This window comes from Ornithorhynchus anatinus, chromosome 8, assembly GCF_004115215.2.
Source record: "Ornithorhynchus anatinus isolate Pmale09 chromosome 8, mOrnAna1.pri.v4, whole genome shotgun sequence".
In the NCBI taxonomy this organism is placed as follows: domain Eukaryota; kingdom Metazoa; phylum Chordata; class Mammalia; order Monotremata; family Ornithorhynchidae; genus Ornithorhynchus; species Ornithorhynchus anatinus.
The window spans coordinates 14,658,109-14,685,917 of NC_041735.1; the positions used below are offsets into that span (position 1 = coordinate 14,658,109).

General features: G+C 41.8%; 2 protein-coding genes across 6 annotated transcripts in view; one reads left to right on the forward strand and one right to left on the reverse strand.

Moving 5' to 3' along the window:
* PHACTR3 (phosphatase and actin regulator 3) overlaps window positions 1-19,527 on the forward strand; it is a 163,970-nt gene extending 144,443 nt beyond the window's left edge. For 2 of the 4 annotated variants that reach the window (XM_029070013.2, XM_029070015.2), the window contains exons 9-13: window positions 11,055-11,110; window positions 14,941-15,002; window positions 17,189-17,329; window positions 17,753-17,829; window positions 18,639-19,526. In XM_029070013.2, the coding sequence (XP_028925846.1) occupies window positions 11,055-11,110; window positions 14,941-15,002; window positions 17,189-17,329; window positions 17,753-17,829; window positions 18,639-18,654 (352 nt within the window). In that variant the 3' untranslated portion in view covers window positions 18,655-19,526. Of the gene's footprint in view, window positions 1-11,054; window positions 11,111-14,940; window positions 15,003-17,188; window positions 17,330-17,752; window positions 17,830-18,638 lie in introns of all 4 variants that reach the window. The other 2 variants (XM_029070012.2, XM_029070016.2) reach the window with 1 other exon arrangement.
* Window positions 19,528-22,767: 3,240 nt separating this feature from the next.
* The window catches only part of SYCP2 (synaptonemal complex protein 2), a 43,551-nt gene continuing 38,509 nt past the window's right edge, over window positions 22,768-27,809 (reverse strand). For both annotated transcript variants that reach the window (XM_029071282.1, XM_029071281.1), the window contains 6 exons: window positions 27,130-27,224; window positions 26,943-27,042; window positions 25,903-25,961; window positions 25,128-25,206; window positions 24,956-25,024; window positions 22,768-23,403 (listed from right to left, as the gene is read on the reverse strand). In XM_029071282.1, coding sequence (XP_028927115.1) covers window positions 23,332-23,403; window positions 24,956-25,024; window positions 25,128-25,206; window positions 25,903-25,961; window positions 26,943-27,042; window positions 27,130-27,224 — 474 coding nt within the window. In that variant the 3' untranslated portion in view covers window positions 22,768-23,331. The remainder of the gene's footprint in view (window positions 23,404-24,955; window positions 25,025-25,127; window positions 25,207-25,902; window positions 25,962-26,942; window positions 27,043-27,129; window positions 27,225-27,809) is intronic.

Here is a 27,809-nt window from a genome sequence, read left to right on the forward strand (position 1 = left end):
CGGTCTAATCGGGGGAGAAATCGGGGGAGTTTATTTCTATAACTGCCTTTGGGTTTAAAGATGATGCTACTGAAGGTGAGATTTTTATAGATTGTGTGAATGTAGTTGTTAAAATTGTGTGACTGGTAATCCCTTCTGCTCTGTGTTCCCTTTCTCGGCTGTTATAATAATAATAATCATGTTATTTGTTAGTTGTTTAATATAAGCCAGCACTGGGAAAGTATAAGCAAATAGGGTGGGACACAGACCCTCTCCTATATGGGGCTCATAGTCTCAATCCCCATTTTACAGATGAGATAACTGAGGCACAGAGAAGTGAAGTGACTTACCCAAAATCCTACAGCAGATGAATGGGGGAGCCACGATTAGAACCCATGATCTTCTGACTCCCAGGCCTAAGCTTATCCACTATGCCATGCTGCTTCTCACTGTAAACTCGTTATGACCAAGGGACATGTCTGCAAATTCTTGTTGTAGTCATTCCTTCAATCATATTGATTGAAAGCTTACCATATGCAGAGTTCTGTACTAAGCACTTGGGAGAGTATAATACAACAATAAACAGAAACATTCCCTGCCCACAACTCTCCAAAGTGCTTAGTACGGTGCTCTGCACCTAGTAAGCTGTCAATAAATACCACTGATGTAAAAGTTGAATTGTCACATATCTTACAAATCCTGTTACTTGAACACTTGTGTACATGTCCCCTTCTTTTTCATCCTGTCTGTAAATTATTTTAGCGTTTGTCTTCCCTACTAAATTACAGTCTCCTTGAGGGTAACAGTCATGTCTGTTTATTTTAATCTACTACACCAAACACTTAGTATCATGTTCTGCAGAAAGTTCAGTGAATACTGTTGACTGTGGCGTTAGTTCATTTTGGGCAGGGAACATGTCTACCTACTCTGTTATATTGTACTCTCGCAAAGAGATTTATACAGTGCTCTGCACACAGTAAGCACTCAATAAATGCAATTAATTATTACCCACCTACTAGTTCATATATGTGTTATCATACCCAGCCTTCCCAGTTGTGGCAACACAATACACAGCTGCTCAAGAAGCCTATAATAGATAAACCTTCTTGTCGTAGGATTTTTCCCTAATACACTAAAACCAAAAAAAGGTTTTAAACTTTGGTGAGTCCTTGTTTATTTGCTGTGGCATGAGAGAAGGGCAGTGCTGGACAACTGGAAATTACCCAGCAGTCCCTTCTCCATGTATTTGTTAGGAGGGAAGAGACAGTCTCTTTCATCTAAGTTGCACAAGGAGCTCCGAATGTGAATGAGTTGCAGTTTGAACCTTGCCAATGTAGTGATTTCTGAGCAATTCTCCTCTATTTTAGGCATTCACTGGGCTCAGAAAATCAGTTAAGTCACTTGAGCAGGAGACCTATGGTCACTTGAATGAGTCGCGCAGCTGAAGTCCTGGTGTGTAGATTTCTATTCCCTTGGAATCTGTAGGCTGTCAAAAGGTAGCACGTCTTTCATGTGGGCTGAGATTGAAGTCAGCCCATGGTGGAGACATTTAATTATTAACTGGACCTAGGAAGTGGTTACGAGTATACCTGGGCTTTTGATGAAATATAGATAGAATTATTGGGAAAGAGGTCATGTTGGCAATAGGCATTGTGCTGGGCCCATTTTAAGAAATGAAACCTAGAAAAAAAAATCAAGTTTTGTAGAGCAGCGGGGCTAAGGGATCAAGCTGGTTTCAGCTCAGCAGCACGTTTGTCTTGGGTTCATCCCTGAAAACTGAGTCAGGGTTGCATTTTGATGAGCACAGTAGATGGCGATTTTTGATCAGCACCAAAGACCCCCAGAGCTTGCTGTTAAACCCAGCAGAGACGGCACAACCCCAACTGCTCAATTGCTGTTTTACGTGTGGCAGTTTCTGTGAATATGATTTAGGAACTAATTAAGCTTTAAGCAGCCTATCCTCCTCATCAGTCCTAGAGATAGTTTTGCTAAACATTAAATTGGGACTCTGTGACTGGGCCACTTTATAGCCTGCTAGAGTTTGGCCAGGTTGGTGTGGAAGCCCAAAGTCCGATGTGCAGCAAATAAAGCTTACGTTTGAACCACATCCCTATGGATTTTGCAGCTAAGAATCTGCTTGGGTGGCTAATAGCAGATACGTTCAACTCAGGCATGTGAGGCTGCACTGGATCAGCCCAGGGTTTGGAGAAAGAGATGATGAGAAGAGTGAGTCAGGATGGGAATCCCACAGGCTTTGTGTGACAGAAAAAATTATCCCCAAAATAACCTAGTAATCCTCCCGGAGGCGTAGAAATATATATATATATTTTGGCTACGTAGACACGTCTCTCCAGGAAGGTTTTCACCTTGTTAGGAAGTGCTTCTAAATTCTCGTCATTTAGCTGAAGTGCTTTTTGACATGTATTTAAAGTGGAGTTGAATTGGGCAGTTATAAGTGATGAGCTCAGTTAGATTCCATGGTTGGCAAGTCGGAGACCTGCTGTTTTACTTGATTTGTTCACATAGCTGTCCCTTCCTTTTTGGTGAGGATAATGGTAGTGATAATGCAGATGTCTCTCTTACCGCAGTCTCAGGATCATCCATCAGATCACAATATGTTTGCATATTTTTCCTCTTTGACTTGAGGAACTAAGGATTTGCAGACTGGTAGGTCCTTCCTTAGATAGTGGAGGAGGAAGGAGCACTGGTATTTATTAGCACAGATCAAACACCAGGATCTAGGTTCACAATATCCTACCGGTCCCTCTTGCCAGGTTCCGCATTCCTGCCTAATCTGAGACCCCGTAACCACATTGTAACCAGGCTTTGTCGCTTTTTCTGCTAAACAAACCCATCCCACTGAAATAATAACTTTCTTTTTTAAAATGATATTTATTGAGCCATTACTATATGCTGAGCTGTGGTTTAATACTATATAATCAAATCAGACCCCTATGCCACAGGGTTCTCATCATCTAAGAGGGATGGGAAACAGGTGTTCAATTCCCATTTTACAGGAGGGCAAACTGACGGACAGAGAAGTTAAGTAATTGTCCAAGGTCACATAGCTGAGCAGTGGCAGAGATGGGATTAGAACCCAGGTCTCCTGACTCCCTGCTCTGTCTCTTTCCCTTAGGCTGCTTGCATCTCTGGTGTGTCTGTGATCCTACAATTGACGTGCAGTGTTTCCTTCTAGCAATGGCCTAGCGGTAGTTGGTAGGCACGAGCCAGCACCTTTTGGGCTTTTATTTGTAGGAACAAAATGTTTCCCCATCTGTCACGGTCTATGTGAGGTGGAGCCAGAACTAGTGGGTTACTTTGAGAAGCAGCTTGGCTCAGTGGAAAGAGTCCTGGCTTGGGAATCAGAGGTTGTGGGTTCTAATGCCGGCTCCACCGCTTGTCAGCTGTGTAACTTTGGGCAAGTCACTTAACTTCTCTGTGCCTCATTATCTCATTTGTAAAATGGGGATTAAGACTGTGAGCCCCACGTGGGACAACATGATCACCTTGTATCCCCCCCAGCGCTTAGAACAGTGCTTCACACATAGTAAAAGCTTAACAAATGCCATTATTATTATTATTATTGATCCAAGGGGCCATGAACAGTCAGGGGGAGATGGGTGGAGGCCCAAGCCAGTAAATTTCTAAACCAAGGTTTTGTTATTAGAAAGCAGACGTTCTGAGGATTTAGGTCCACAGCGCTAGCCAGCAGTTAGTTACTCTTGCGAATAGAGGTTGTGCTACTTACATGTCGATCCTGGTGACCCACCTCGAGCTCCTCTAGGTATGACGGTGCAGCGTCCCCTTCACACCAGGCAGACATGAGGGGCCAGGACAGTGGGGGAGTTGGTGCAGCGATGGCCCCGAGCCTCTAGCCCTCTAGAGCACCTCCTCTTATCCCACCACCAGTTGCAGAAGTGCAAGATGTTGCCATTTAGATAAGTGCACGTCAGCCCACCTGAAGTCTGATGGTTGCTCCCAGTTGGGCTCTATGTGTGTCCCCAGGTGGTAATTTCTGATTGGGCTGTATTAGGTCCACACATGCTCCAGGATGCTGTCCATGAGGGTGTCATGAGTGCTGGGACCACGAGAGAGAAGTGCTCAAACGCTATCTCGTGCGTGGAGGCTTTTCCTCTGTGATAGGTGGGATCCGGGTCAGGATTGACCAACTGAGGAAGCTCCTTCCACTTGTGTGCCAGAGACCTCAGCAGCAGTGACCGTGGTGTTGTAAGAAATTAGGTAGTGCTTTAATGCAGGCTTTTGAATTGCTATTTCTGGTAGTTCTCCACAGCCTTGGCTCTCAAGTTGGACACTCTATATTTTACAGAATACTGCCTGCTTTTGTTCAGATTCACACTCTTTGCCAGTGATCCTCACAATCAAAGATGGCTCACTCTTGCAGTGGGTGGGGCTAGGAGATACGGAGCCCGGACCCACTTCCAGCACTTTCCCATAGAGGGGTGGCCTGAGCTGATCTCCGAACCCCCGTCTGTGATAGGATCTGGGAGAAGCTCACGGAGCAGCTCCATTCGGCCAGGCCAGCGACCAGCTCTCCATCTTCCCCCAGCTTTTTTGCTCCAACTGCACCTTGCCACCGGAACTCCCACTGAGGGTGGCCACATTCCATCTCTACCCGCACCACAGATTCTTGACAGGGGCCCAAGATGGGTTTCCTGCTCATGGGTTTGTGCAACGCTTCACTTTCCCTTCTTGGGAATGAATAGAAATATTCATGAATGAAATGAAATGAATGAAATATTCCAGAAAAAATAGAAACAGTGTGTTCCATTGGAAAATGCTCCAGGACTCAGGAGACCTGGATTCTAATCCCAGATCAGCCACTTGCCTTCTGTGTGATCTCTAGACTGTAAATCCATTGTAGGCAGGTAATGTGTCTGTTGATTGCTAGTTTGTACTCTCCCAAACACTTAGTACGGTGCTTTGAGCACAGTAAGCACTCAATTACTGTGATTGAATGAATGAATCTTGGACTAGATGCTTAATCGCGCTGTGCCTCAGTTTCCTCATCTGCAAAACAGGGGGTTTGATACCTACTCTCCCCTCCCATTGACTATAAGATTTGTGTGGGGCAGGGATTGTGTCTGATTGAGACAGGGTCTGTATGTGATTGTATTATCTTGTATCCACCTCAGTGTATTAGCACCGTTGCTTGTCACATAGTAAGCACTTAATGAATGCCATTATGATGATGATGGTTCCTGGCACCCTGGAAGAGAACAAATCCATTGACGTTTGGGCATGAGAACTTGCTCTTGTTGTACCCTCTTGACCACGGGGACTTTGTTTTCCTGGTCTCGGTTCCTTTCTGTCTACCCAAAGCTGTGGCTTTGGCTGTCCGCAAAAAGAAATGACTCCAACGGCTAAGTGTTGCAGCTGCGCTTCATTTTCTGAGCTGTCCAGGAGCTTGGGGGCTAGGGAGTTCTTATTTTGAAGTGCTGAGGCGTTAGATTGCTTTGCCCCCTTGCCAAATGTGATGCCTTCTGGCCTAGAGGAGCTGGAGAGCGGTAGATATAGAGGGAAAATCCACTCCTCGGTTTGAAGGGCAAGCCCAGAGTGGCCAAATGAAAGCACCATTAATAGTGTGGTTTCTGAAGCAGGCCTTGTGCCCTCCTGTGGTGTTTGGGTCCAATAGAGAAGCAGCGTGGCTCAGTGGCAAGATCCCGGGCTTGGGAGTCAGAGGTCATGGGTTCGAATCCTGGCTCTGCCGCCTGTCAGCTGTGTGACTGTGGGCAAGTAACTTAACTTCTCTGTGCCTCAGTTACCTCATCTGTAAAATGGGGATTAACTGTGAGCCTCACATGGGACAACATGATTACCCTGTATCCACCCCAGCAGTTAGAACAGTGCTCTGCACATAGTAAGCACTTAGCAAATACCAACATTATTATTATTATTCAGTTTTCAGTAGTTTAAAATCACTGGTCCTCTGTGTCAGTGTACAAGCTCCGTGCTCTTGGACAACACTTATAGTTGTTTTGCACTGTTTATGCTTATCCCAAAACCTTACTCAAATTAGGCAATTCACTGAATGTTGGATGTGTTCACGGCCAGAGATGGAATGTAGGCAGAGGACGGTAAATGAATGTGTCACGATGTAAGTAGAATGTAAACCAATGTTTCCCACCCAGTCCAATTCTCTATTCCCAAGTGAAGGTAGCTGAAGTTGCGTTTTAATCAGCAAAATAATTGCCGGAAATGCCCTCTGTTGCCTTTTAAATCACCCCCCCCGAACTCATTCTCTTGCTGCGATTCTTGTAGAAACCTTGGCTGCACTGGGTGGCCCTGGCCTGGTTGGAGGCAACGAGTTGCGGAAGAACCATCCAGGTGCACAAAGAGAGGAATCTTTGTCCAGAATATTGAAGCTGCTGGTCTTTGAGATGCCCCTGCTCCTCCATCTCTTCAGTCTTTGGATGCCAGGGAACAAAGACCATTCTGTCTCATCAGCTTTTTCCATCCCAGTAGCGGGATCCCGCCCACTGCCTCAGCCTGCTCTTAAAATAGCCAGCCAGAGAAGAGCTTCTGACTTCCATTTTTGTCTTGCAGTCATGCACAGGAGGGTTTCACTAATAGGCAGAGTGACGCCCACCCATGTTTTCTTCCCCAAATTGCTCACTGGCAACGGCTCCCTGCCACTTGTGACAGTGAAGCCCAGAGATGAGTCAGAGCCTCAGTAGGCATTTCCCAGCTCAAAATGGGAATCCTTGTTGGAATGGGCGGGTCAATCCAGGAAAATCAGACAGGTCTGCCAACTAAACACAGACATTGTATCCAAATGGTGACCCTGGCACCGGTCTTCGAATACCAGCTCACTGTCAGCTTGTGCACGTCCAAGCCGGTCTGTCCATCTGTGTCTCTCCACCCCGCCCCACCCGCTCAATCACAGAGTGGAAGAGAGAGCTGTTCAGGAGCCTTTCAGACATTCTCCCGAAGATTTGACTGAAGGGAAATTCACCCTGCGCAACACAATGTTGCTTTCCATATGATAGTATTCTGAGTTATTCTTAGCCACTTATTTCCTGTGGAATATGTACCGCCATTGATCAGATCCTCAGCCAAGCTGCCCTGACTTCTTACAGCCTCAGAGCTGGGTTCTCTAATAGTCTGGCCCTCCACACAGTTCAAGAGGGGTTTGTGCCTTTTTATGTCCATTTATGAACATGTCTTTTCTTAGTTCTTAGCTGCCTCCACATGGCTCTAATTAGCCGCCACAGTTGCTAGATTTTTCCAGCCAGCATTTTGCAGAAGGAGAATGTGTATTCCCTAACAAGCTTCTTTTTTAGTTTTGTGTGCCTGCTCCAAATCTTCAATCATCATGAACCACATTAGCATTTTGCAATGGGGCAACAGAATACAGTTAGCTTCAGAAACCAGTGAAGCAGGTGTCAGTTGTCAATTTGGGGGAACCCTGGGAAAATGAAGGGCCCCATTTCCCCCTCTTTCCAGGGTTTGAAGTCTTCTGACATCTCTCACAGGTGTCAGTCGAAACAGGATGGCGGTAATGGAGTGGATTTGCTGGGTCTATCGCATGCCTAAAGAACGGAGACAGTGGAAATCTCTTGGCTCCAGAAATTGTAAGAGGCTGGAGGCAAATTAAGATTCTTAATATCAAAGCACAGACCCGTTTCTAGGTATTGATAGTGCTCATGGAAAGACAGTTATCAAGATCATGGTTTCATCCATTGTATTTGTGTGTGTTTGTCCACTGCAAATGAAACCTGGAAATGGATTTTTGTGGGAGATGGAATTCCTCACACTTTCATGCCATCAACACTAGGGTTCACAGAAAACAGCAGCTATATCCCATGAGGCATAAAGGAGACCTTCCTGAGTAGCAGGAGTTCCACTGCTCAGTATTTTGTTTGAGTGGGCAACAAAATCTGCATTCTCTTGCCATGTCTATAGCTCAGAACTCCGGGTAGTTCCCTAGCTCTGAAGGAGGGACTTTTGTCTGGAAGGGAGGGAGGGAAAAATGATGGCAAGGTTATGGGCTAGGTGTGTATGCCAGTAGAGGGAGAGAGGGAAGAAGGAAAGGAGAGAGAGGAAAAGTGGTGGTGAAGCTTCTTTCCCCAGGAAGTGTAAGTCTGACAGAATGAAGGAGAGTGGCCTGGTTCGGGTGTCCTAATAGGACAAGGCTCCCAGGTATTCTGGGTTGGTTAGGCAGGACTACACTGAAATGGAGACTTGTTCTTGTCAAAAGTTTCTGCGTGATATAGAGGGGAATGTTCTCTGGGCCTCAGGTACCTCATCTGTAAAATGGGGATTGAGACTGTGAGCCCCACGTGGGACAGTGGCTTTGCCCAGCCCGATTTGCTTGTGTCCACCCCAGCGCTTAATACATTCCTGGCACACAGGAGAACTTAACAAATGCCACAGTTATTATTATTATTGAATAAACCAATAAGCAAGATCAGAGGGAATACTGTGAAGATTAACTGACAGCCCAGAGCTCATGTAGTTCAGAATCAAAAAGAGGGTGTTTGGGAGTGGGGGAGGGCGGGGCGGGGGTGGTACCGAGGAGCAGAGGGATCATATCACTGGTAGAAAAAGCCTAATCGTCAACAACTAATCAAGTTCATAATCTGCTAACTTTGAAAAACGTGTTTTTATAATAGTTCAGTTCCATTCTCACTAGGGAGCACTACTTGCTCAGGGCTCAGCATGAACACCGCGACACAGTGTGCCAGCTTTCAGCAGACCAAATAAATAAGAGCAAGTGGAATGTAATTACAGCCGCCTGTAGGGAGAGTCGTGTGCACTAAAGACCTGATGTGCTGTGAAGTAGAAAGATGATGCAGTAGTCTCTCCCCCAGGGCCCGGAGGGAGGAAGCTGTTGCTTCTCCCATCTTTAACTGATGGCTTGTACAATGTCATCCACCTTCTCTCAACTCTATTGTCTTCTAACTCTGTCTCTCTCCCTCAGGTTCTCAGTACAGGGCTGTCCATAGTAGGAGCACACTAAATACAATTGATCGATTTATTGAAAGGGGGGCAACTGAGACTTCTCCTGGCCTTTTAGGAGTGACACAACTCCAAAGAGCTCCTCAGATCTTTAGCCATGCCATAGTCTCCTGAGACCTTATTAGGACAAAACGGATGCCTACTATGGAAATCCCTTAGATGAATAAAACCACTGCAGAAATTTAAATTCGAGGACTCTGCGCCTCACCTGATTAATGAGGTTTGTGAGGGTCGGGGAGATTGAGAACAAAAGAGCAAGATCAGGCATCGAATGGTGGGAAGAGGAGCTGGAGTATTTAGTTGTGACTTTTGGCCCCAGTTTCATGTTCTTCCCACAGGCACCTACCCTTCAGATCCAGGCAGAATTTCATTTATGACTTTTCATAAATATTCTCTCAAATCACCTTCTGTTTCCCTGGAGGGCACCTTTTTCAATACAGGGGGCTGGATAAATCTTCATTTAAATAACAAATTGTGTGAACAGGCATGTGGGCGGGTGATATCCATTTCGTAGCAGGATATGTGTAATTATTTAGTACTTGAATATTCTTGTGTTCTCAAGCCTCTGGTTTTTGGGGATTCTGTGTTGCATTTTCCACCCTTAAATTAAAAAAAAATAAATCCTTAGAAATGGATACTTGTGTACTGGCTGGAACAATCAGCCAGGTGAATAAAGGGGAAAGAAAGGACAGTGATTAAGGTGTTGTCAAGCCATTTGGAGGATGGCAGATAGTGTGAACCTTTACATCTCTGACTTGGTTGGAAAGCATGCTTGTCCTTGTCAGACCAAGCCCCAGCAGTGAATTGGTGGTATTCAGTGGGTGGATTGCATATAGAATGCCAGAGAAACCATCTCCAGGGGTTAGAGAAACACTGGGCAAATCCAGCAGAATGCACATAATGAGCTCCCAAGGAGCAAAACCTCAAATCATGGTGTTCTATTGCTGTTTGAAAGGAAACGCAGAAAAGCTGCCAGGGACTAGGGTTTTGTTTTCAGTCTGCATTTTAGATCAAAGCCAAATATTTCTGGAGGCAATGTAATCTAATCATCTGTACTGTATGCTTGAGGTTCTAAATCACATGTCCCAATTATTTACTGGATCTGAAATGTTGGGATAATACGGAAAATGGGCAATTTTGCAATTCCAACTTAATGCCAATTTTGTTTTGGTTCCAATAAGAGCCTCCGCAGTTCAGCTTTATTTTTCAACTAATTATGCCTCTTCTGACGAGTCTTTTATCTTGATGTTGCACCCTTGGACTCTGGAAATGCAAAATGAACTATAAAAAAGGCGCCTTAATGTTGCTAGGCTTCCGGCAATCCACACAGTCACTTTATCTCTGGTTTTAGACTGTTTTCCTAAAGCAGCAGTGAAATGGGAGCGTGGGTGGTGATGAGCATCGGATTTTCTGCTAGCATTAGCAGTATCATCTGGGGAAAGTCTCATTTATTATTCAGTATAAAATTATCACGGGCCTGATCATATGATTTGAAGACTCAGTCTCAGGGCTGCCCTTGTAAGAGCTGACAAGTGGATAGAAGCTGCATTAGACACTCCCAACCACCAAGCTGAACAGCGCATGAATTTTATTCAGCTGGCAGTAGTGTAGCTCTTGCCTTGATCTGTTATATCCGACAATAAAGGAACCTCCTGCATAGCAGGAACATATCAGAGGCGACTCTGGAAAAGGAACGAACAGTAGCTGCATTGGACTACATTGTGGAGACAATGATTGCTCAGAAGAAAAGATTTCTAGGATGCATTTGCCCTCTTGTTTCAGCATTCTGATACTGAGAGAATTGAGGCGTGACAAGACACTGTTGGGGATAACTGAATTTGGCAATGAAGATGAAAAAAATGTACAAGTTTCTGGAAAGGACTACACTATTACCAGCATAAACCAGATAACTTTTTCACTGTGTACGAGTATTCCCAAATTGGGAAAAAAAATAACCAAAGCTTCAGCCTTTTATACTCTCCTCATTTTCTGGAGAAAAATTGCTCGGGGGAGTTTTGACTAACACTCACCAAACACCTGTGGCCATCTCAGGCAGTCACCATGGTACAAAATGTAATTTTGGTGTTTTTTCGCAGACGACTGAGCCAAAGACCTGCAGTAGAGGAGCTAGAGAGAAGAAATATTCTGAAACGTAAGTAACCGGTACTTCTTTAGCAAGATGTTGCATATGTGTGAAAGCTGCTGAATGAACCCAATGGGTCAAACAGGTCCAACAATCCTGAATCCAAGGCAGAAATCCAAGTTTTCTTCCTTTAGATGATGAATATTTCTGCTCAGTAGACTGTGTCTTGGTCAAATCTGGCATGGCCATGTCTCACGCACGCATGTGTTTGTGTGTGTGTGTGTGTGTGTGTGTGTGAATTTAGAAGAGTTGAAAGGCAAATTAGTTCTTTTTCTGAAGTCAACTGAGAAGGAGGAAGCATTTTTCTTCTACTACAGCCCTTTCATAAGGGTAATTCAGTTATTTCTGAACATTAATCTTAAGTGACTTTCTTGGAAGATAGATTTAGTTTCATTTCTGGAAACTCCTGATTTGCATGCAAATAAGGTTTGTTGTTTGTTTTTGTGGGTGCAAAGGATTTCAACATGCATACCATTTGCCCTCCAGGCAAGTAGTGATATAAAGTGATGCTGTGAATTAATAGCTTTATATATTGATATCTGGACTGCTGTATTTTGAAAGCATTGTACAAAATGTTAGCTAAGCCACATTTAGATGACCCTAATGGTTAAATTAGATGTGAATAATCAAGAAGTAAAATGAATCTAAATAATCTGCCTTACCACATCAATTCATGAGACAGAATAGAAATGATTGTTACAGTAACTCGAGTGAATCCCGGCAGTCCGAGTGCCCTTTCTTTGTTTTTGTGGCTTCCAGGTTGAGAGCTTTCTTTCACCCAAACTAATCACACTGATGGAATCTCTTCAAAGATGAAAAGCAGTTTTCACTCTATATTGAAGCACATGGAAATTAAAGTTGTGCCCAGATGTTTACTAAATATTTGCTTTTCTATTGAAAATCCATTATGTCAAAACTTGTAAAGTGTAGAAGTCACTAATATACTGAAATCGAGGTTTCAAAACTGACCCTACATTGGAGGTTCTAATGAAAGGCAGTGTGAATTCCACTGCTTACCAACAGGAAAGAGAATCAACACAGTTCCCAAGTTTGAACAAACTATGCATTTCTTGGAAGTAACATGTCTCTATGGTGCAAGCTTTTATAAGTTGTGAGGTATTTTTAAACTGATAGATCCCTAAATATAAAAATGTAACCAGTTGAGTACAGATCCAAAAAGTCAGAGTAACTGCCTGTTCCTTTGCTGTGAAAAGCAACCTTGGGAAATAATGCATTGCTTTTTCTGTGGCAGTGGCGAGTCTCCTGAAGATTGTGAGATTTCTTTGTTATACATTCCCAATTTAATTCTTTGGTCTGAAGCTTTTGTCATGCATAGCTGAAAATTTCCCCAATAGCTTTTTTTTACATTTGATTTGTGATTTGCACTGCGATATTTGCGACTGTATTAACAGGTGTAGACCTCCCTTACAAAGGGCTAATATTGGAGGATTGCTTGTCCATTTGCATTTCTTTATGTGCAAAAAATTCCAAGTGTAATTTCCCATTTACTCATGATAATAATAATAATAATGATAATGTTGCTATTTGTTAAGTGCTTACTATGTGCCAAACACAGTTCTGAGCACTGGGGTAGATACAAGGTAAAAAGGTTGTCCCACGTAGGGTTCACAGTCTTCATCCCCCATTTTACAGATGAGGTAACTGAGGCCCAGAGAAGCTAAGTGACTTGCCCAAGGTCACACAGCTGACAAGCGGTGGAGCTGGGATTCGAACCCACGACCTCTGACTCCCAAGCCCTGGCTCTTTCCACTGAGCCACACTGCTTCACGCTCATATAAGTGTGCTTGTGCTTATACTGTGCTTTTAATTTCAGGAGCACATTAGTGGACTAAGCAACAGATTTAGCCATCGGTAGATAAAGATCTGGGCCAGCACAAGACTTTGCATATAAATAAATAGTATTTCTTGAGCCCTTACTGTGTGGTCAGTGTTGTACTAAGCACTTGGCAGTACAATAGCATTTGTAGACGTGATCCCCACCCTCAGCTATGGTCTTCCTTTTCAGTATTTGGAGCACTGTATCCAAACTAGTTTGCTGTGGTATTGTGAAATATTTGCTATGTGCCAAACCCAGTGTTAAGTACAAGGGTATCCACAAATTTAACAAATCTCACACAGTTCCTGTCCTGCATAGAACTCAAAACCTAGGCTGGGGTAGACAAAGACGATTATAGTGGATTGCATATAACATCAAGCTATAGAAAGAATGGTTCCAAGACAAGAAAGTGAACAGTTTTGGGAAGGGAGAGTCCTCTGACTCCTCACTGCTCCATGCAAGTGGTCCTTAGTTACAAACCACTAGCCTCCCAGTGTTTGAAAGGTTGTACAGTGGAAAACAGTGCTTCTGGAACATAATGTTGTGTGACACTGGAGGAGGGTGAGTAGACACTGGTGGGCAGGTGCTGACCTGGGATACCCCAGTCTTAAGAGGGCTGTGAGCCCCCCCCCTCGCTTCCCCGTGAGAGGTTTATTAGAGACTGCTCAACTCGTGTATCTGAGAGGTGAAAATGAAATTCTCCAGGAATTGCTTTCATCATTTCTCGCAGTGACCAGAATCCCCTCAGCCCCATTTAATCAGAACAAGAACACATATTTCTTTGTCTTATATAATTGAGGTTATGACATTATCTACCACTGCTATCTAAATCTGATTTTATTTAAATCCGTACATGGATTTGTCTATAAATTGCATTTAGTAAAGAAATGTGAAGGATTAGTCCTTTTATACTGTTCCTAAAATCCCTTGATAATGGCTGACTGTTATTTGTTTCACTCAAAAAAAAAATGCCTTCATATAAAATTTAAATATACTGTTTTCAGACCTAGGTCCACTATTTGTCATCTGTAGCTTCTCTAGTTCTCAGATCTCTGTTTCAATCAAATAGGTGCTTACATAACTGATGAGCAAATAACCTTAAAGAGCCTTGGTTGCTGGAAGAAAATAAATCAGTTCAAGATGAATCTGTAAGGACAGATTTCCTTGGATTGTGTTAAAAATGTGTGGTTCAACTTACAAACAATAGTCAGGATTTCTTTTTCAAAAACCTGACCGTATTTCCTGGTTTGCTGATGGTTAAACATCTTTTGTCTAGGCTCTGTTCAGGTCATGAATTTGAGTCTTAATTTAGTATTGGGTAGCTCTAGAAATAGAAAATCCATTATCTCATATCCCAAGGCAAGCAATACATTTTACACTGTGTTACGGCACTCTGGTCTATTTTTAGCATCTATGTGTAGGAGGCCTCACAGCTTGAATGTTAATAGTCACAACTCAGAAAGCAGCTAGCTAAAGAAAGGAGAGAACATTCTGCTCACGAGAATTAGCTGCCCGTTTTCAGGAGACTGGAACAGACTGGTAAATGCTCTGCTAGTGAAATGGATAAAGTGGTCAAAATTGTAATCTGAAAAAATCTCCAAAGGACAACGTTTTCCCTTAAATCTGAAAAGTAAGGGGGGAGGGTCTTGTACCTTATACCTGCTAAATAAAGTCTTTTGATGTGTGTGTCTGTATCAGCTGTCTTCCCCTTAGGGTATAAAAACAATATTGGTTGCTATTTCTGACAATAGCATATTTAGATGAAAACAAGTTGAGCTTAGGATCTTAGAAAAATGAAATCCATCCTAAGTGTTTCTACATCCCAAATTAAATGAATGCAATACCTTGGGTGGTAGAAAATGAAACAAGGCAGAGACCAAAGACGAGTCGTACACCCTTTCACACTGCTGCCGTACCGTAATGGTGCTGAATGTTTTGTATCCTGTGGAACACTGCCCTTCTCGACTGATGAAAAAAATACCTTTCTTCCTATTTTATACAGAGAGAAATGACCAGACAGAGCAGGAAGAAAGAAGGGAAATCAAGCAAAGATTGACAAGAAAGGTAATATGGACTAGTTTGTCTATTATTTAGCCAAGCATCACCCAGGGATAAGATGATAAGCAAAACACAGGTTCAAATACTGCCCATGTTCTTGATTAACGAGAGTCTCTGTGACCTTGATGGAAAATTTACTAGAAAACACACGATCTTTAACTTTGAAAGAATTTGACCGTATGTTGCAAAATCAGCCATTTGCTTAGAAAGCGGTTTCTCCTTGCCACACCTAGACATAAATGTTCCCCATCAGGTGAAGTTCACTATTTTCAAGTGATGCAAGTTTGATAGAAGTGACAGAACCTTTGTTATTTATTCATTTACTGTGTTCAGAACACTGTACTAAGTGTTTGGGAGAGTACACTATAGACACATTCCCTGCCCACAGAGAGCTTACAGTCTAGAGGGAGAGGCAGACATTAATATAAATAAATTATGGATCTGGACACGTATCTGTGAGGCTGAGGGTAGGGTGAATAAAGGGTAAAAATCCAAGTGCAAGGATGATGCAGAAGGGAGAGAGAGTAATGCAAATGAGGACTTTAGTAAGGAGGAGATGTGATTCTAATAGGAATTGAAGATGGGGAAAGTGATGGTCCGGTGGTTAAGAAATGAGGAAGGAGTTCTAGACCAGAGGGTGGGTGGTGTGGGAAAATCATCAGTGGTATTTATTGAGTGCTTACTGTGTGAAAAGCACTCTGCTAAGTGCTTGGGAGACCACAATACACCAGAGTCAGCAGCCACATTCCCTGCTCACAAGAATCTTACAGTCAAGAGGGAGCTTACAGTCTGGGGGAAAGGGGAAAGAGGTCAGCAGCAAGATAGATGAGATCGGGGCACAGTGAGCAATCTGGAGTTAGAGGAGAGAGGTGCGTAGGCTGGGGTACAAGGTCAGTGAGGTAAGCTAGGAGGGGACAAGCCGACTGAGTGCTAAAAAGACTATTGTAAGGAGTTTCTGCCGACATGGAAGTGGATGGGCAACCACTGGAAGTTTTAAAGGAGTGGGGAAACGCCAATTGAACTACTTTTTAGAAAAGTGATCCAGGCAGCAGAATGAAGTATTGGTTGGAATGGGGAGAGACAGGCGGGAGGAGGGTCAGCAAGGAGGCTGATGCAGTAGACAAGTTGGGGTAGGATACATGCTTGGATCAACTCGGTAGCAGTTTGGATTGTGAGGAAAGGATGGATCTTAGTGATGTGCCAATTCTTTAGGCTCTCAAGACACATTCAACTATAGTTAGACCCAAAATTGTTGCGGGATGCTCACAGTGGAGCATGTTGAATGTGTCTTCTTCAATTTTAGAGATCTTATCTTATTCTCACCCTGCCATTTTACCTTCTGTAGCAATTACAGGCTATTGCCCGAGAAAGCACAAAAGAAATGCTGTTGATGATAACGCCGTCACCATTGCAGGTGACAGATAATTTGCAGTTCTCTCCCAATCATATTCACTTGCAATTTTCTACTGAACGCTGTTTGTTTCTGCCAAACTTTCTGTACTAACTCGGGGGTAACTTTGTGCTTTTTGAAGTTGGGGAAATATCGCTGCACCTTTCTGGGAGGTATAGTAATCATGATCATAGTTAGCATCATCATCCACAGCATCAGTGGAGTGCCTGCTCTGGGCAGAGCACTGTATGTGGCGTTTAGAAGTAGTAGATGTGATCCCCACCTCCAGGTGCTCACAATCTAATGAGCTTTTGAGACCTAGGAAGTTGAAGCGCCAAAGAGGTACTCAGGATATATCTGACTGAATTATTTAAAGCCACTGACTCTTTGGTTTCATAGTTCAACTGTCCACCCTTAATGTCCAAAAGTCACTTATTAGAAAAAGTTTGTTTTACTTGCTACCAATATCTATTCTGTAGATAAAACAATTCAACCAGCCCCTGCTCACCGTGTAATTCTGAAATTAACCAAAAGGTTAATAATCCACAGAGCTAATTGTAATAAGGAGAGAAGCAGTAACTTCATAGTTTTATTAAAGATTATCATCAAGTTACATGTACATGTAGCTCATATTTGCAAATAGCGTGGCTGTAAATTGAAGATGGTTTAATTTCCAGGCATCGTTTTCATTTACAGAAGATTTAGCCCTTGGATAATTAATAAAGTATGAATGATGTGTTTAGAGTAATTTGGGAAATTGTTTTAAATGATATTTACCTACTTTTGTTACTCATTACTTCAGCTCAACCAGAGACCCACGGTTGATGAATTAAGAGACAGAAAAATTTTGATTCGTTTTAGCGATTACGTGGAAGTGGCAAAAGCACAGGATTATGACAGGCGCGCAGACAAACCATGGACAAGATTATCAGCAGCAGATAAGGTAAATAATGTGCTAGAGTTGATCACCTAAGAGATCATTTCTCTTTACATTGTAAAATACAGGGTAAAGCCAATAGAATGATTACACTGTTAATTGTTCTCCCCTCCTCACTCCTACCCATATTGGTTTTCCCCCTTTGTTACTATGAAGGACTATCATCCAAGTTACCAGCCCTACACATCTACCTGTGTTGGCTTTTTCCTACTCACGGAAAATAAGATGTCCGTATTATGAGAATATTTAACACAATGCAAAAGAATCTATGCATTTTCAAGCTAAACAAAAAATATTACTCCATAATGATGATTGCATCTCTATTGTAAGCAGTTGTTAAACATGACTGCTGTTTGAATTTCCTCCTCTCGCAATTCTTCATATGTTAGTATTTTTTAAAGTAATGATGTCCTATTTTAAAAATCCCAGGCAGCAATCCGTAAAGAACTAAATGAATACAAAAGCAATGAAATGGAGGTGCATGCATCCAGCAAGCATTTGACAAGGTGAGAATAACATTTGTATTAACTTTTTCAGCAATAATCTTTCATGATTTCTGAATCTAAACATTTTAGAGCCAGTAGGGAATTGACTTCTTTACAAAGAAGTTGCACTGGACCAAAGTAAGATTTCTGGGGAGCCAGAAACAACAGACTTTTTTTCATTTGAATTCAGCCAAATCATAAAACAAGAAGTATTCTTTGTGCTTTTGCAAAACATTACTGATTGGAGGTGATATGCAGGAAAGAAGTGACTATAAACAGTAAGAAAACACATTCTAATCAGAGCCATATTTGGGTTTGCCAGTGGTTTTTCTTTCATTCAACACTAATATCTTTGGGAGAACCTTAATTTAAGAGGAAAACGTTCCAGAGGAGAATGGAATGTGAGAAATGAATATGTGAAGGGATACAAGTTATTTGTTGAATTAAGTATATGTGGTTTGATTATGTTAAGATACACAACAGTACACCTGGAGCAAAATAAACCAATTACAGAAGTTAAGCAAGAAAACAGTGTTAATTTTAACAGTAAGGCATATTACCATATAACATTTTTTCTATAAAAATACAACTCATCTCAAGGTCCTGAATACATTTTAATAAGACTAGCTTTTATCACTAAATTCTGTGATGTCTGTGCAAAGAAACCTACTAATTCACTGGAGGCCACAGAAAGAAATCAATTAACAACATTACTGTATTCTTTAGAGGGATGTCATTTGTTCTGTTCTTATGCCACACTGTTGATGGTAGGAGTTTGTGAAAACATAATCTAATGGAGTGATTTTTTTTAAACCTTCTTTTGTCTCTAGATTCCACAGGCCATAGAGATTTTCTTCTGAGAAGAATTTGTCTTTACTTTTTGATACCACCACTGAACCCTTGTCAGGGAAAGTGTAAGGGTCTTTCCCTATGGTTCAGTCCACGAAAAAAAAAATTATGACATTACATGAGCAAAGCAGAGGACTTATACAGGTGAAATCTCTACTGCACTTGCCAACCCAACTAGAGTGAACCGAAGATGCTTCACTCACTGGTGACTGAAAACTGTTGACCAATGGATGTGAGAGGACCAGCTGCGAAAAGGCCCGAAATAGATCGACCACAAGAAAACTGCTGTTCTCCTTTAGTCCTTCTTTAAAACTATTGCAGCATATCTGGGAAAAGGAGATGTTGTGCATGTATAGGCTTTACCATTCCAAGGCCTCTGACATAACGGACATTGACAATGACACTGTCATTCAGTATTATGTTGACGAGACATTTTGATCTTCTATGAGTTTGTAAACCCTTAAGTTCATGTTCTACAAAATGATTTGATGTATTATACTTTTTCTTTTTTATATAATGACTAACAAAAACACAGCTGCGACATTTTGATTCCTGTTAATTTTGTTCTTTAATTAAATGACTACTTATTACAGGAAAGAAACCCACTGCTCACATTTTCTTGGGGTGGGGAACAGAAAAGGGAATCCATGGATTGTTTGCAAATTATATTCTACTTGCAAGATTCAAAACTGTACAAAAGAGAGTCAGAAAACATTTCCAGTTCTTGAATGCTTTTGTATAAGTAGGCTTCTGCTGCGGAGGATTGTTTTGGGGTTGTGGAAGAAATGTATTTAGCTTCATGAAATAAACTGAACTGTAAGCTCCTGGTGGGCAGGGAACATGTCTACCAAATCTGTAATATCGTGCCCTCCCAAGCATTTAGTACAGAGTTCCGCACACAGCAAACGCTCAATAAATACAATTGATTGAAGCCATTGCAGACCACAGACTTTAACCAAGATGTAAGTAATGAAGCATTTGTAAAAAAACATCAAGCATAAAGGGGACCCGAGGTGCAGCCGAGATGGCAGCAGGAGGAGGATGAGGAAGAGGATGCCACAGTACTGCTTTTTGGATCCTCAGCAGGTACCTCTTGCCCTCCCCCTGAGACCCCCTAGGGAGCCATCTGTCTGCTCCCTTGGTACCTATCTGTTCCACCCTGTCATCCCAGGAATTGAAGTAGTAGGTCTGGAGTTGCCCCAGAGGGAGGAGGCCTTGGGGATGCAACAGATGCATCCTCTTTAAGGCCAGGATCTGCGGCGGCCGCTGTCGAACCAAATCGTTTCCGCAGTGGTAACGGTCAGAGCAGCAGTCGATGGAATTGACTAAAAAGCAGCCCGGTGGAGCCACTCGGTACAGGTACCCCCCGGGCCTACACGGCTCCTGCTGCAGGTACGAGCCCCAAAGCTGTAGCCTTTATCCATCAAATGAGGTGCCCAAACCACAGGCTCTGCAGCTCTGATCCCAGCAGCCTGCCTGGGGTGAAGGGGGAGGTCTCCTCATGGGATTTGGGGAAAGGAACAGCTGTGCTGAAGCCCTCAAAAACTGGCAGTGGAGGAGGAAAGGCTTTACAGGTAAGAATGTTTTTCTTCCTCTTCCTGTCCATCTTTTTCCCTACTTCCCTTTCTTCTACTTCCCCCAACTCTTCCCTTCTCTTACCCCCTTCCCTTTTCTTCTCTTTCTTCATTTTCATTTCCTGTTGCCCCCAACACCCCCGACGTTCAAATGTGGATGGTCAAACTGGAAATTCAAATCAATTGTTTCTCCCTTATAGCTGCATTTTTTACCTTCTGGGCTTACCAGAGAAGCAGTGTGGCTCAGTGGAAAGAGCCCAGGCTGAAGAGTCAGAGATCATGGGTTTGTATCCTGTCCCTGACACTTGTCAGCTGTGTGACTTTGGGCAAGTCACTTAACTTCTCTGTGCCTCAATTACCTCATCTGTGAAATGGGGATTAAGACTGTGAGTCCCACGTGGGACAATCTGACCACCTTGTATCCTCCCTGGCGCTTAGAACAGTGCTTTGCACATTGTAAGTGCTTAACAAATGCCAACGTTATTATCATTATTATTATTACCTTAACTCTACCTATTTGCCTGTAAAGATTCATTTTGTGTCTGTATTTTTATTGGGATTTATTATTTATCTTAAAATGTGCCTTCTAAAAATATATGGGCATTGAAGATGGGCACTGTGTAAGAACGGGGCACCTTAGACACCCCTCCAGGGTATCGCCTAAGACTAGACATGAGTCTCCATCCCCTCTTCAAGTGGTGGAAGAGATAATACCCTTTTGCATAGTAATAGAAGGATGCAAGTGGCAAATGCCAGATTTATATTCAACCAACTCAGTAGCACATGCCTCTCTAACCGGAGAATAATTTCTCTTTTGAATGCATTGCCATTCCAAATAGTATTGCTCTGATAATTCTTTAGCTTTATTATTATTATTTATTGGGGATTTGAAAAATATCTGGCATCCTCCGAGCACCACCTGGTGGCTACGAATGGCAATGCCAGACCTAGACGTGCTGAATCTTTTTACAGATAATAATAATAATGATGTTGGTATTTGTTAAAGCGCTTACTATGTGCAGAGCACTGTTCTAAGCGCTGGGGTAGATACAGGGTAATCAGGTTGTCCCACTTGAGGCTCACAGTTAATCCCCATTTTACAGATGAGGTAACTGAGGCCCAGAGAAGTGAAGTGACTTGCCTACAGTCACACAGCTGACAAGTGGCAGAGCAGGGATTCGAATCCACGGCCTCTGACTCCCAAGCCCTGGCTCTTTCCACTGAGCCATGCTGCTTCACTGATAGAAATTGAACTTCAACAGTTTAATAGCCGTGTTTGTCCCCATTATGTCCAACCACTTAAAAATGAAGTTACAAATCAAACATGTAGGCAACATCTGCTACAGCCTTGCTAATTGACCATATTCTTGAAATGCTATGAAATACTTTACACTGCAGGGCTCAGTACGGCAAGAGTGAAGCTATATTCTGTACTGCTAAATTTAACAGATATAGAAGATCTGCATTCCGAAGTTTATTTCTCATGAAATGTATCTTTACTGGAATTAAGATCATGTCATTTGTTCATTTCCTTCCTTCACTGGTATTTATTAACCATCTACTGGGTACAGATTGCTGTACTTGTCCCTGAAGAGGAAGAGCATGGACCCGGCCTACAATGAACTTCAATATGAGACAAGCTGATATAAATCATAGTGAGAGCAAGAAGCAAAAAGATACAACTGCCAACGATGTAAATCTATATTTTGTGTCTGTGTACGTGTGTGTGAATGTATGTGAGAGAAAGGGGGTGGCAGGGAGTAGTTAGATTGCAAAAGGGGGCTAGTGAAGCAGAGGGAAATACAGAGAGTAGAGGGTGCGAAAAATAGGTAGATGGGAGATTTAGCCTGGTCAGTTGTGGATTGAAATGGGAAAGTTCGCAGGAATGAATCTTGGAGAGAAGATGAGGTGTTTAGTTTTAGCCACATGAAGCTTAATGTCCTGACAGACCAGCTCTTTGGAAATGTCCGGGAAGCAAGGGCAAATGGAAGATAGTAAAACAGGTGAGATACTGAGGGCCGGTGAGTTAGATAGAATTCTGAGTCTCCTGCAAAAAGATGGCAGCTGAAGCAATTTAAGAGGGTCATGTGTACACAAAAGGTCTTACCATAATGAGTAAAATTCCCTTGACCACTGAAAAAAAATTGCGCTAAATATTTGAGGAGTCTCAGAAGAGAAACTGTAGAATCCAGCTATTGTATGCTCTAAGAGCATTGATAATTGGAAAAGAATGGTAGATGTTTTGGGGCAAGGCTTGTGTTATGGGTTAATAGATACCATTCATTATATCATGTGTGTTCTCCTGAGCATTCAAGGATTTTATGGCTGATAATAGAGTTATTCTTCTCTGGGATTGTGCATGGAAAAGCAAGCATGGACCAATAACAGACTTCTGTACATCCCTGAAAAATATACCTTTTGTCTGTAGGGTTATTTGTAGTTTGCTTGAAACCTGTCATTGTTTGTGGTTGTCTCTTAAATGGTAAACGGGATAATGTAGCTCTGCAAATACTTATTTTAACACTCAGAGACTTACTGAATAATTTGACCAGATATTTAATTTTAATAACAAGAGTGACAGTCAGTAGCTTTTTCAACTGTTCTTTGACAATGACATCTACGGAGATTCTAAATACTCCTGTAAAAATATACTAATTTGCACGCTGTGCAAGGACTAGTTTTTACACCAGAGATATTTTTACTAGCAGGGAACAATTTATTGAAGAACACTGAATTCTAATTGCACCCATGAAATGAATGAGAAAAAAATGTCCAACCACTGATGGTTATCCCTCAGATGAAGGGATGGAGGAGTGACAGAAAGAAATCAGGAATAACGGGCAAAAGTGAAATTCCAAATGGACAATACTCCTATAAAATTGAGTTATGCTTTGGTAATGCCATGTTGGGTCCCTGAGGGTAGAAATTGCTATGGCAACTGAAATGCGTGGAGGGAGAGTGCTGCCTTACAATTCCCTTGATCACATGGCCACCTTCAATATCCACATGGAGCTTGCATTGTTCTTAGATGATTTACAGTATCGATGAATAGAAAATTACAAGCCCAGCATCTAACGATTAAGACAACAAATCTGATGCATTATAGTTTTTCTTCAATCTGCATTAACAATGACATTACTCCTCTGCGAATATGGAGGACATCCTCTTCTTTCTGTTAAAAAAGATATTTCCGTTAGCTCATTCTCCAGGCAAACCTTTAAATTTTAATCTGAGTAATTACAAAGTCAACAGTATTTGCTTACTGCTTTGCTTCCTCTAAGGAGCAGATGTTAAATTTAGAAAGTGAAATCCTACATGCAAATCTCACCACAGATCCAAAGATTGTGTGTGTATGCCTATTCCACCCTGTATAATCCTTGACTTTGCCTGTGATTATTCAATCATATTTTTTGAGCAGTTACTATGTGCAGAGCACTGTACTAAGCACTTGGAGTGTTTATGCAATTGCCACTCATTTTAGCTGCTCCTCTAGTTCAATCTTTTGGTCACTTGCTGTTCCTGAAATGTCTGCTGGAGAAAAGTAATCCTTTAAGTGTCGAAAGACCTCACTGGCCTGACCGCTGATGTTAATCCTACAGTTTAGAGATACACTCCATTGTTTGGTATCTCTGTCTTCTTCCAAAATTGGTACCGAGTGCCCTGCCTTCAAGTTTTGGCAGATCGTCTTGCATTTGGGCCTGAACCTCAGTGGTGAAGGACATGTTTAGGAAATCATTTGACGCGTCCTGTTTCAGTCGCCTTCTCCATTTCCTGTGATGAGGGGGATGCTCTCTGCACTTTTCACCAGTGCCATGGCAGTGTGTTCAGAGCCATAGTCCATCAAGGGGCAGGGATTGTCTCTATCTCTTGCCGAATTGTACATTCCAAGCGCTTAGTACAGTGCTCTGCACATAGTAAGTGCTCAATAAATATTACTGAATGAATATTTCTTTAGTGATAAGTAACAGTCCTTGGTTTGGTGGTGAGAAAAGCCCTGAAATTTTCACTTTTACCACTGATCGTCAGTACTACTTAATTTGGTCAATACAGCATAACGGGGACTTCTGGATGCCTCCCTTTCTTTGGATTGAGGTGGAGCTGCAAGGTATGAATGATTCACTTTTGGCTTTGCTCTGCAAGGAGTTCTTTAATCTCAGTGTATTTTCATTCCTGGTTGTGTTATAGTGAAGCAGCGTGGCTTAGTGGAAAGAGTATGGGCTTGGGAGCCAGAGGACAGGGGTTCTAATCCCAATTCCGCCATTTCTCTGCTGTGTGACCTTGGGTAAGTCACTTCACTTCTCTGTGCCTCAGTTACCTCATCTGTAAAAATGGGGATTAAAAAATGTGGAACAATCTGATTACCCTGTATTTACCCCAGCGCTTAGAACAGTGCTCAGCACATAGTAAGCGCTTAACAAATATCATCATTATTATTATTACTGTATGGCCAAATTAATAAAATATTAAACTCTCAGTCCTAAACATTACAAAGCCTGTGTTGAATTTTGGTTTAAGGATTTGAGAGCAATCATTTGCAAACACAACAGAGTGCAATAAACCCTCTATACTGTAGACTTACTGTGGGCAGTGAACAGATCTACCATTATACTCTCCCAAGTGCTTAGTACTGGGTTCTGCACAAGTAAGCACTCAATAAATACAACTGACTGACTGAATAAATACTCTTGATCAATGATGGTTACACATAATTGAGATGAACTTACACATGCACTTGCTATTTCCTTAAGAAAACTTTCACGAAGTGCATTCAAGCCCTCTCTCATCAACTCCATCTGTAAATAAAAATATGCTTTAATGTTACCTTGTTTTCAAAGTTCAAAGTCAAGTGAAAAGACTGAGGCCTAAAGAATACATTTATAAAGGTAAAAAGCATACCTCAGTAGTAAAAATATTTTTCTCTTGTTCAGCGGTGTTTAAGAAAAATGTTTCCATTGCATTTTTCAGAGCTGTAACCCTAAACACAAAAGGTGAATTTAGAGCACTTATAATAATAATAATGTTGGTATTTGTTAAGCTCTTACTATGTGCAGAGCACTGTTCTAAGTGCTGGGGTAGATACAGGGTAATCCAGTTGTCCCTCGTGAGGCTCACAGTCTCAATCCCCATTTTACAGATGAGGTAACTAAGGCACCGAGAAGTTACGTGACTTGCCCACAGTCACACAGTTGACATGTGGCGGAGCCAGAATTCGAACCCCTGACCTCTGTCTCCCAAGCCCAGGCTTTTTCCACTGAGCCACGCTACTAGAGGTACATATTTCTGAACTCTTATTGCTCCCTATAACCTGTAATTTATTTTAGTGCCTCTTTCCTACCATAGTGTTACACCTGGAGGGCATAAATCATTTCTACTAATTTTGCTCTACTCTCCCAAGCACTCAGTGCAGCATTCTGCACATTGTGGGTGCTTAATAAATACTACTGATGAATTGTGCCTTTACACTTATTTAGCTTTATTCACTTTCTACCAAAGATAAATCAAACCTCTATCGAATATCTACACTATTTCATTCTGTGAATCAAACTTCAGTCTTCTTTAAAAAATGTCTAAGTAACTGAAAAAATACATGCAAAGTAAGCTTTTATTTTTTAACCATATGTTTATATTATGACTATCCCCTTTACAGAAATTGATCACAGATTTTACAAACCTCAGTTGTTCACTTTCCTGACATACAGAGAACCTCTCAAAATTCTTTTTCAAATAATCCTATAAAAAAGAACAAATGGTAAAGGAAGTTATCAATGGCCAGTAGAACATCCCTCTTCCAATCTTAAATGTTTGTTTCATTTTAATTAAAATCTAATCAGTTAGACTTGACTCTATAATCTCAGGGGTTTGAAATTTCTAGTTATGAGATATACATGCCTAGTATTTTAAATGTTGTTAATATGACACCTTGAAAATTAAACTTAAAGTGAAATTATTTATAGAAGGCATGGCCTTGAGGATTTTTAAAGCAAAGGGTAAATGGGCTAATTATTGAAAAAAAATTCTTAGCATAAGTAGAGGACCTTTTAAGGTTGGGTATCTCACTCTATCAACCGAGCCATCAGCTAGGGCAGGACTACATTTTTAAATTGAATAGAGGGTAGAAAGAGAGTCTTTGAAAGGGAGTATCCAACTGTTTAACAGAGAGGTGAAGGATGGATTTTTTCCTTCATATTATGATGGAGTTAAGGTAGCAAGATCTGTGAAATTGAGGAAAAATCTTTAGCAAAGATAGAGATTTGGTTAGAAGAAGGATTGTTTGTCACAGCTTGTTTTAATGGCAAAAGGAGTGTATGAGATGACAGAAAGAATTCTGCTGTCCTGGAGTTGTAGTGTCCATTTGGAAAGGAACTCGATGTGATCAAATGAGAATGTATAGCGGAGCAGAGAAGGCCTTTGTGAGCATCTGCAGTCTATAGATGTCATTTTATCTTGGGAAGAAGTGGGCCTGAGCTTGAAGTAGGCGGTAAATTTATATAGCTTTTCCTTTTTGACTGGGGACTTGTTCATGATCTATTTGGACCTTCTAGAATATAATCCCTGTGTGTCTTATAATGAACAGTTGGAGATATCTAAAGTTAGCATATTTCACTCTCAATGGTATTTACTGAGCAACTCCTGTAGATGTTCTACTGAACACTTTGGACAGTACCCCAGAAGCAAAAGAACATGACATGATATTATACTCGTAACACATACCAAAAATTCATTTTCCAAGTTTATCAGTGACTCAATGTCCTTTTCGAACCTCTCCATCTCTGCCTTAAAAATGAGCTGACAGTCATGAAGTTCTTTCATCCTATCAAAAGAATGGAAACAATTCAGGAATTACATTTGTAAATCAATAGCACGCAAAGAGGTTTTCTGAAAAGTTTCACTTACACACCTGTACTTGAAAATTTGACTGCTAATTCTTGTCATGTGATGCTGAAACAGTTCTAAGGATTTTTTGGTGAAATCCTCCACTTTACTGGAGTGGGTCTAAAAGACAAAGAAGGTTTGAGACAGTATTTCAGTTGTGACCGATATGTTTTCAACTTTAAGCGATCCAGTTGAGAAATTTGACGAAGTTATAGATTCGCCACATATTACCGGGCGATGAGAATGGCTGCGATATACCGTTCCATCCCTGTATGAATAGAGTGGTGTGTCGGTCCATTTAGTTATTGTCACGTAAAACTAGTCCAAATTGGATAGAATCAGCTCTATTCTCCTCAGTGATATCAGCTCTATTCTCCTTTTAGTGATTGTCATACCCTAGTGGCTGGAGTCTCTCCCATAAATCCCAGTGAACCTCGGTCGAGTCGATTAAGACTTCGGGACAGATATGCTGTGAGAATGTTGATTATAGTACTAGAGATTTACAGACCTCCACTTGTAGCCTCCTTCCCCTCCACCTGCCGTGTTCCTGCTAAGGTTACGAGTACGGCAAATGAATAGGCGTTGCAGGAGGTATGCGAGAATTTTACATGGGAAGGGGGGAAAAAAGCATGGCCACAGTGTCAAAGCAGTTCTACAGCACTACAAGCCCAGCATGCAGTTGACAAAGTAGCTGCTGCAGTCTTT